The sequence below is a fragment of the Ylistrum balloti genome, unplaced genomic scaffold, assembly GCF_031769215.1.
Source record: "Ylistrum balloti isolate Yb309-2 unplaced genomic scaffold, AGI_CSIRO_Ybal_v1 Utg370006, whole genome shotgun sequence".
Taxonomy (NCBI): domain Eukaryota; kingdom Metazoa; phylum Mollusca; class Bivalvia; order Pectinida; family Pectinidae; genus Ylistrum; species Ylistrum balloti.
In genome coordinates, this window is record NW_026782081.1 from 2,536,747 (window position 1) to 2,546,381 (window position 9,635).

The 9,635-nt window shown below is 33.9% G+C and overlaps 1 protein-coding gene across 1 annotated transcript in view; it reads left to right on the top strand.

Moving 5' to 3' along the window:
* Positions 1–9,635, top strand: part of LOC132548123 (ecotropic viral integration site 5 ortholog-like) — a 63,385-nt gene that overhangs the window by 47,581 nt on the left and 6,169 nt on the right. The window contains exons 11-19 of the mRNA XM_060211944.1: positions 2,604–2,664; positions 2,873–2,926; positions 3,722–3,892; positions 4,032–4,187; positions 4,774–4,920; positions 5,057–5,224; positions 5,522–5,668; positions 6,087–6,182; positions 6,940–7,026. Of these exons, the coding sequence (XP_060067927.1) occupies positions 2,604–2,664; positions 2,873–2,926; positions 3,722–3,892; positions 4,032–4,187; positions 4,774–4,920; positions 5,057–5,224; positions 5,522–5,668; positions 6,087–6,182; positions 6,940–7,026 (1,087 nt within the window). The remainder of the gene's footprint in view (positions 1–2,603; positions 2,665–2,872; positions 2,927–3,721; positions 3,893–4,031; positions 4,188–4,773; positions 4,921–5,056; positions 5,225–5,521; positions 5,669–6,086; positions 6,183–6,939; positions 7,027–9,635) is intronic.

Sequence of the window (9,635 nt, forward strand, 5' to 3'; positions counted from 1 at the left end):
TCCATCAGTCTGTCATTACAACTGCTCATTCACTCATTCTGAAAATTTCCTACATATATTTCATTTGTCCCTTGATCAGTTTTGTAACAGATCCCAGTAACAAAATGGTGTCCAGATGACCATATTGGATTTTTAAAGTTGATGATTGTATGTATTGAAAAACATTGGATGGATCTTTATGAAATTTCATAAGACTTCTCTTGGTCCTTTCAATTGTTCATGATCAACTTAATGCTGATTACAAAAATTCAATGGCCACCAGGCAGCCATCTTGTATTTTGACAGTTAATGTTTGCTTGCTGTTTCTTGAAAATCATGTGTAAAATCCCCTTGGTCCCTATAATTGTGCATGGTCAGTTTTTGTAAATGATTGGAAAACAAAATGGCTGACCCAGTGGGCTGCTATCTTAGATTTTAGATGTTGAAATGGCAAAGAAGAGAAAATAACCCAACTTATATAAGAACCAGTGGAGTCCATGTGATGGTAGGTCCCAAAGTCCTTCTGGGATCTACTGTTGTATTACACACAGAATTATTGTTTGGATATATAAATGTACAGGAACTGAAGGTGTATGTAATTTTTTTACACTTTTGCAAGTTAAGGCTCAGTCAAAATACATATAAGACAGCATACATTATGAAGATTTCTTTGACATCGATATCCAGTTAACAATGTATTTTACATGATAAGACAAAATACATACACTGCCCCTCCCTTAAGTACTGAGTTGTCAAATTTGATCTCTTTACGCTTATTAAGGTTAAGTTAAGTATAGGATATGATCAGTAGCCTACAAAAGCCCTTGTGGCATCTGTACGTGTGTGAGCCAGGGCCATTTGTCTGGTTTTGTTGACATTTTGATAAAGTCAGATGATTATCAGATATACAGATTTCACACTTGATTGGATATCTATACTGTAGAGATCATTGTTGTAAGTGTGGCTTGATATTCTAATTCAGTCCTTCTCATGGTTTCAAGCTTAATGTATCTCATTGATTTTGAAAATAACTTTATTGTGAATATTTAATGTTTCTTTGATTGTCAGAAAATATGAAGTTGGAATTGTGAAAATAAAAAAGAATGATGTTGAAAAATAACCAATTTTCAAAAGAACAATTTGTCCAATGTATATCATATTGGACTAGGACAGGTAGGAAGGAAGTTCATTCCACTAACCGTGTGTATCTGATCATCGAATGTCAGTTGAAGATATGTGAAGATTTAATCTGTAGACTTATGGACTATATTGCATGTATCATAATTCATAGGTGATATTGACTCTGTCTATACACCCCATTCTGACACAGTGTACATTTCAGTCCTTACATACCTTTGTAAGGGAGGGCAACAAAGGGTGCAGTCATGGGTCATGGGTTGACTATGGGGTAGGGCGTGACAGCTCCATTGCGTGAGGGAGTCAGAAGATAAGCTTGATACCCTCTCTTACCTTTGAGTATACTATTACCTGACTGTTTTGCCTCTATTCTTCTCTGACTTTCTATCTCTCTGCCATTTTGTATTGCTATATCTAAGTACCACATCAAGTCAATTTGTCTTAGAATCTCATTTTGTCTCATCTCGATATTTACCCTTATTCACCTTTGCACATCTAAGATGGCTACTGTGTCACCTAATTGGTCAAAAACCTGGAGATATGGTCTAAGTTAGACCAAAGTAAGTGTACATCAGGTGTACATGTGTTATATGGCATATAGTGATACTAGTGTCACTTCTCACCAACCGTACCCTCCCTCTTCTAGGTCCTTAAACTTTTTCTTTATTGCTATCTTCTGTGGTAGCATATACTTCGTATCAATTCACCTTGAAGCTGTTTGACTCAACCACTCCCCTCCCCTCCCCACCTGACCTTTGTCTCTATAATTACCCCACCTCTCCCTGCCTGACCTTTTGTATTGAACTGAATGTCACCAAAGTCTCCTCCAAGGCTACGATATGATAGATGGCTACTTGGTAATTTCTTAGTCATGACACACTTCGACTTTCTGAAAGGTTATTTCTGTCTGTAATGACATATTAACTGAGAACATGATTATAGTCTATATGATGGAAGATATCGTGTGACAGTGTTAAAATTTCTTATAACCTGCTGAAGTTACTTTTATATAGAATGTCTGTAATCACCCCTACTGAATACCTCTCTACGGTTTTGATTTATTGTAGATAAAATCTTGATTTTTAAAGACACTTAAATTGGATGTAAATGTTTGGTAAAATTTAAGACCTAAAGACAATTGCCAATACCATTGTGTATAGGTAATCCTTCAGCTCTAAAATCATAACCTTACTATGATTATGACTGTTCATCAGCAGATAGAAGTTTTGATAATCAAATTGTTGTACAATCAGATTATTAAAATTGAAATTGATACAATACCTACAAAAATGTCATACTTAGATAAATGAAATCTATATATACATAATACATGTATGTATATTAATTTTTATAGCTCTCATATACAGGGTAATCCATTATGCTTAAAGAACCATAAAAGAATTAGAAGATCTCATGGTATAGTTGGAGTCAAATGTTTATTAAGTCAAGAGAATCTGTTTTTAGCATGTTTTGGTTTGTCGTTTCAGAATAGAGAAGGACTATACAGCCCTGAAGAGTAAAGAGAATGAAGATCAGATTGAGCTAAGGGTAGGTAATCAGTATTATATATTGTAACATGTAATGTTGATCAAACCTGATAAAGTAAACAACTGTCACAATTATTTTGATTTCCTTAATTGCATCATCTTCTGTTATGAATCAAATGCAAAATGTATTTTTTTGTGAAGTTGAGTTGAAATAGTTATATTTCAGGTTTAAAATTTGTTTGACCTTGAGTTTGATCTTGTTTGAACAGAGGTTGCGGACAGAGAACAGACTGTTGAGACAGCGTGTAGATACACTGGAAAAAGTAAGTGTTTGAACAAGGATATTAAGTCTACATATAAATTATATTGACCAGAGTTCTGAGAAACAAGGGTTTGCAGGCAGAGATTTTAACTGTGATCCGTTGTTATCAATGGAATGTGCAGCAGTACAGTTGCTGGTAATATGTTTTACATACTTCGTGGTTAAATATTGCAAAGTACGGTATAGATCACTGTCCACTCAATGTACTGTACGCAATTCAACAATTAGATTATCAGTGAAATTTTACTTTAACAGTAGATCTAGAATTAAACCAGATTTTTTTACTCAATGTATTATTGCTTTACCTTTAATAATTGACAAAGTCAGACTTCCTGAAGTGAAAGTTAGACCTGAAGATAAAAGGGCTAAGTGGAATAGAAAAGATATAAAAGTATTATAATGTGACATCTAAAATACTGCACAAATACAGATTGACATTTGTATGAATGAAAGTATAGACGGTAAAATAGAGACAAATACTTACAAAACATTTTCAGTTCGTGATTTTATGAGCAATATCCATCAACAGTAACTTACACTCTTTACTGTGGAAATACATGAGTTGTTGTCTAGTATTTATGTTCAACATCATGATTGATTCTACTAACTCATACCCCCAAATATCTCCCTCCCCATCCTCCAAAACAGAGAAAAACAAAAAAAAAAACCCACTATAACACAAAAAAAAAGCAAAAAAGAGCAAAAATGCACCTTAGTAGAATTTACTTATAGAAATTAGATGCTAGTAGAAGATATGATCATGTATAATATATCGTTGTAAATCTGTGTTTTGTAGGAGTCATCATCGCTCGCAGATAAATTGATCCATGATCAGGTGACACGTGCTACTGAGGCTGAGGAAACTTACGCACTCAAGAATAAACTGTCAACAACTAAACAGAAACTAGCTGACACAACACGTAAATTAGAGGAGGCTCACGTCTTACTGGACGATGTTAAACAGAGGGTAAGAAAGACTTTACAAAGTAACTTTGTCAGTTTCTTGGCAATGAAAACATTTATCTGTACAGGTTATGGCTTCTTCAATAGGTGTTCAGATTATCGTACATACAAATTTTTATATGTCCTGGTTATCTCCCCTTCAGACACTGAGTATAGCTAATGCTGGGGCCCTAGATGAGGATGAGAGTGAGACTGTGATACAAGGCCTTCAGGAGGAACTCATTGCACTCCGTCTCAAGGATGCAGATACTAATTCTCTAGTCAAAGAGCTTCGATCCAAAATCAAAGACTTGGAGGATGTAAGTGTACTGTACTGTCATATCATCCAATATAAAGGCATTCATTGTACCCAACACTACTGTGCTTAGTACCTTCATTACAATCTATATACGTTGACCAAGGTTTTGGACTGTTATATTGATGAAGTCTGCTGCAGACATCTATTTATCACAGACTTGGACTGAAACTTTCTTCTTCGGTCAGCATTTGATATATCATCTATCATCTCTAAGGAGACAATAATATCACCAGAACACTTTACATATCAGGACAAGAAAAAATTATCAACATAAGTAGGGGATAATTTTTTTCCATTTTTCCTTTCAGATTTTCTCTCCATGCTGTCACTATCAGCTGAAAATTCACAGTAAAATGTCTTTCTTACCTGTGGCACGTTTCTTAAATCAGTTTTGTTATGTTGTTTATCAGGTCACTTTTCCCTTATAACTATCAAATAATCAAGTATTTTTATACATGTACATTTCAGTCTAGTGTTCCTAAATCCAAGATATATTATGTCTTGTTCATGATTCTGTTCCATCGTAAATAAATGTACATATATATGCTCACATGTGCAGTAAATTGAAATCCTTTCTCTCCTACCAGACAAATCTACAACTACAGAGAGCTCCAAGTAATGATATACAGAACCTACAGGAGGTGTTGATCGCAGTCAAGCTGAGGGAAGCAGAGGCAAACCTTTCACTCAAAGAGATGCGACAGAGAGTACATGAACTGGAATCACTATGGGAGGTAGGTTATTGGCGTTAAATACATTCAGCATAAATTTTTTTTTTTTGAGTTTTTGTAGACTTGGCTATAACAAAAGCCACTTAATATTGGATGTAGAGAGCACTGTTTATGTATTTGGTATATTTGGATGTTACAGAAACATATAGAGAGTATGACAAGAGATCCTGTGTCTCCAAAAGAAAAGACAATAAAACAGGAACTGAAGCAGATCAATGAGGAACTAATGACTGTCAAAATCCGAGAGGCCAACTGTTTGTCTGATCTCAAGGAGAGCAAACAGAAAATCATGGAATTTGAAACACAGGTATATTATATATCCACAAAGCAATGCAGTAATGTTTCACAGTTCTATTTGGATGAATCTGTAGTAAACTGTCCTTTTTTCTGTGTCTGTATTTCTTTGTATTTTATATAACCTTTACCTATATCCAAGCAGTCTTCATGTACCTAAATGTTATCCAAGTAAAGTTGTGAATAAGTTGTGTTTAGTACAAAGAATAATAAAGTGTTTGTGTATAGTTGAAATTCTTAAAAAGGGAAAGTGTACCGTTTGTATGATCCTATGGAGATATTTATATATATAGTGTGTGTTTCATTACAGAACCATATATGCACAAACCAGATACGTAGGATGGATGATGAAAATAAAACATTGAAATCCAAACTGGAAGAAAAAGATGTATTGGAAAAAGATTATAAACATCAAATTCAGGAGCTTAATAGAAAGATGGATGATCTTCAAACGCAGGTAAAAAACTCTGTCTGAATGCTAAAATACATTCTAACACAAAATATTTGATGCAAAATTTGACATTTTCAAAATCGATAAAACATACCAAAAAATCTGATGATGAAAGTTTAGAAAAAATATTGTGACCTTTGTTCTCTGGTTGTGTGATTGTTCTTAGTATTGTTATTATGAAGAACTTAATCATGATGATTTCTACATGATCAAAACAATTGTTTGGTTATACATATATTATCCTGGGAGTTTTCTGGAACAAGCTCGAAAACAAATAAGAGATGAGAACACCTTGACAAGGGAAGTAATTCACTTAAAACGATATCAGACAATCAGTGTCAAGAAATAGCGTAAAGATCTATCTACCACACTGTACTTACAATAGTCTACTGGTATATACATTTATATTGATTTATTTATTCAGAGAAAGGAAGATTCCATGATGGTTAGGATACAGGAGGCAGAACATGCCCAATATGTAGCCACACTCAAACAGAAGATTGCCGAGCTTGAGATTCAGGTAAAGGAGGGCGAAAAAAAACAAAAACAAAAGTAAAGCTGAGTACAAGATAGAGGGACATTAAGCAAGACATACCGAAAAAATTGAGCTTTAGAAATATAGATTAAGTTGAGCAAGAGAAACATGTAAAGCTGAGCTTAAGAGATACAGGTAAAGTTGAGCAAGGAGATCCAGGTTAAGTTGAGCTGTAGAGGTACAGTGAAGCTTAACTGTAGAGATAAAGGTGAAGTTGAGCAAGGAGATGCAGGTTAAGTTGAGCTGTAGAGGTACAGTGAAGCTTAACTTTAGAGATAAAGGTAAAGTTGAGCAAGGAGATTCAGGTTAAGTTGAGCTGTAGAGGTACAGTGAAGCTTAACTTTAGAGATAAAGGTGAAGTTGAGCAAGGAGATTCAGGTTAAGTTGAGCTGTAGAGGTACAGTGAAGCTTAACTTTAGAGATACAGGTAAACTAGCAAGATATACTGTTTAAGTTGAACAAAATGCAAAGCTGAGCAAAAACTGTTATGTGCTAAAACATGTCTCATACTGCAAGCACTGAAATCCACAAATATTGCGATAATTTACGATGTTTGTCTGCACTATCCATATTCAATGGTATGAGACTGGCAATATATCAATTTGTGTCTCAACTCCATTCAGGCATGTAAAGCTGAGGTATTTTATCCTGCTGGACAAAATGCCTATACGTTGTATACTTATAACCCTGTCTACAGATTATAGGTAGAAATACTATGAGTCTGGTATGCTTACTGTTATAGAAGGAAGAATTGTTGACTGCTGATCGTCTGGACACCAAAGTTGGTAATCAGGACCTGGAAAATCGTATCTATGACCTTCAGGATGAGGTGTGTGACCTCGCTCAGTCTGCATGCTCTACTGCACATGACCGATCCTAGCGTGTGGGTGTTTTCTAATTCTCTTGTCTTTATTACCATTCCCTGTGTACTGCCCCCTTGTATGTATTTCGTTTGGCCTTGATGTTTTTACTATAATGTTTTTTCCAAAACAAACTGTTATCTAACATTTTTTAAAATATTGTCTAAATTTTCTATTTTCTACTACATAAGTAGGAATTAAAATGGTTAGTAACACATTTTTTTGTATACACTGTATATATGTGTGTATACATTTTAAAAAGAAACTATGGAATTTTTTTTAACAAAACTTATATTAAAGTTACAGGAGAAATCTTTCGATTCAATTTAAACATTTTTTTTATATGTAATGTTTCTCATATCTTATTATTGCTGTTAAGAACTGAATACATCGCTTGATTTCCCTATGTCTATTAGCTGTTGTCATTCTTTTAAAGAAAGGTAAAGCGTTTTATGTCACATCTTTAACTTTGATGAGAAATGGGTTGTCCAATTACATATTAAAGGTATGATAGCTTACCTGAATGGCATGTTTATCCTGTGTTTCTAGTTTTAGTAAGTTGGAAGCTTTTTGTGGGTTTGTTAAATTGGTTTTATTTTTCCTGCCCTGCTTTTAAGCGAAAGGTCATTGTCAATAATATGACATGACTTGCCTTTTTTATTTTTCTGTTAAAGTTTTATCTTAACTACCTTTTTGTATCCTTTTGCCAAATAAAATTAGGTCACAGTGTAACCTGTACAGCTTCACTGTATAAATGTTTGATTTCAGATTTGGGATAAGCAGTCTTTTCACTCTTTTTCTGTGGCACAATACATTTACAAGCTAATTTACTTATCAAACTTCGCTGTATATAGATTGATGTATGTTTAAAATACATGTAAAATCTTTCGCATGAAACCAGTTTGTTGTATTGTGTATCAGTCACCCCCATTTTTCCTGTTTTTCTTTCCAATCAAAATGTCAGGAAGTGTCCTTGTTAATCCCCTGTTAGTACGTCAGGAGATTCTTTACATTCTGTTCTTCAGTCTTGTCTTGATATATTCTCATAACCAGGATATTTCACTTTTTCACCTTCAGTTGACAATTATTTATTGTGAGTCCTAGATATTTCACTTTTTCACCTTCAATTGACAAATATTGAATGTGAGTACTAATGTATGACAGGGTGTTGTATATGCATGTACACATACCAATACTGAAATTGAGTCCGGGGATCATTTACTGATTCATTGCGGATTCATGGTGTCCTTTCATTCTGGGCATGTCTCATACTGTATTACCTACTAAGTACCTCATTCAGTGATGAAGTGTTCTCTACTAAATTTATGCTCTAATAACAAGAGTTATTGCCCTTCATTCACGTCAATGTTTATTATGTTGTCACATGTGGCATGTCCCTACAATTGTCACTCTAGCTATTTATTATATATTTGGGTTAAGTTAACTGACATCAATGTATAGATAGTTCATGCCTTTCCTTCTTTATACCAAAGTTTCTACAGGGATAGGTGTTATAATGGATTGCTTATAAGGATCTGCCTTGCTTTGATTTAAACTTCCAATTCTGCATGAAAAATATTTAACATCAGGGACCTTTCATTGTATAATTTTTGTGCTAAAATTCACTTGTATTTAACGGTTACATGATTTTGACTTAAAGAACTTTTTTTTTAAATCTGGTGTCTTTTGTCACATGTCTTGCATATTGATCAGGACAAAATATTCCAGCAAGTATGGTTTTAATCATATTTTCATATTATGATTTTAATTAAAAGTAAGTTTTTCTTGATCCATGGCATGAGATTAGTAGACATTACAAACTTTGAATTTTTTATTTTGTTTTTCTGAAAGTTTTGTCAAATGTTCCCAGTCCTTTCCACTCTCTGCTCTGGTTTTTTTCATGTAGAAAAGCATGGATATATCCAGCTTGAATTTTTATTTTTTTTTTTTTTTTATTATTATTATTTAATGTTATTATTTATGTATTTAGTTTTAACAATAATTAGTCTATACCTTTACTATTTATTCTCTTTACATTTCTATACTGAATAAAGTCTGAAATTCTAGATGAGAACAATGGTTACCTGTCAACATCTGAATATTTACTGCTTTTATCACAGCTCATCACTGTCCAGTACTTCCCAGTCATTACTCCACAATTTCCATCATTAAGCAATAGTGCTGCCCCCACCCCTCTCCACCCCCACCCCTCTCAACTCTTACAGTTTAATACTCTAGTTCAACACATACCTAACACATTTGACCTCAAAGCAAGTCAACAAATGGGTAATGTTGTATTTGATTCTGATGTCTGGACTTTTAGAATGCAGTTCGAGTGAACAATCAGATCAAAACGGGTGTCCAAATAAGACTTTGCTATGTTCCAACATGTAATATCATATTCCTGATCCAAATATTTCTTTACTACTTGGACACTTTCAAAATGTAACAAATTACATGGTATTGAGACTGAATATCAGTGTATAATTAAAATATAAGGTGATTGTTGCACAGTTTGTAAGATGATGTCAAGTATACAGGGCTACTGTTTTATGATATTGTAATCATTTCAAACATC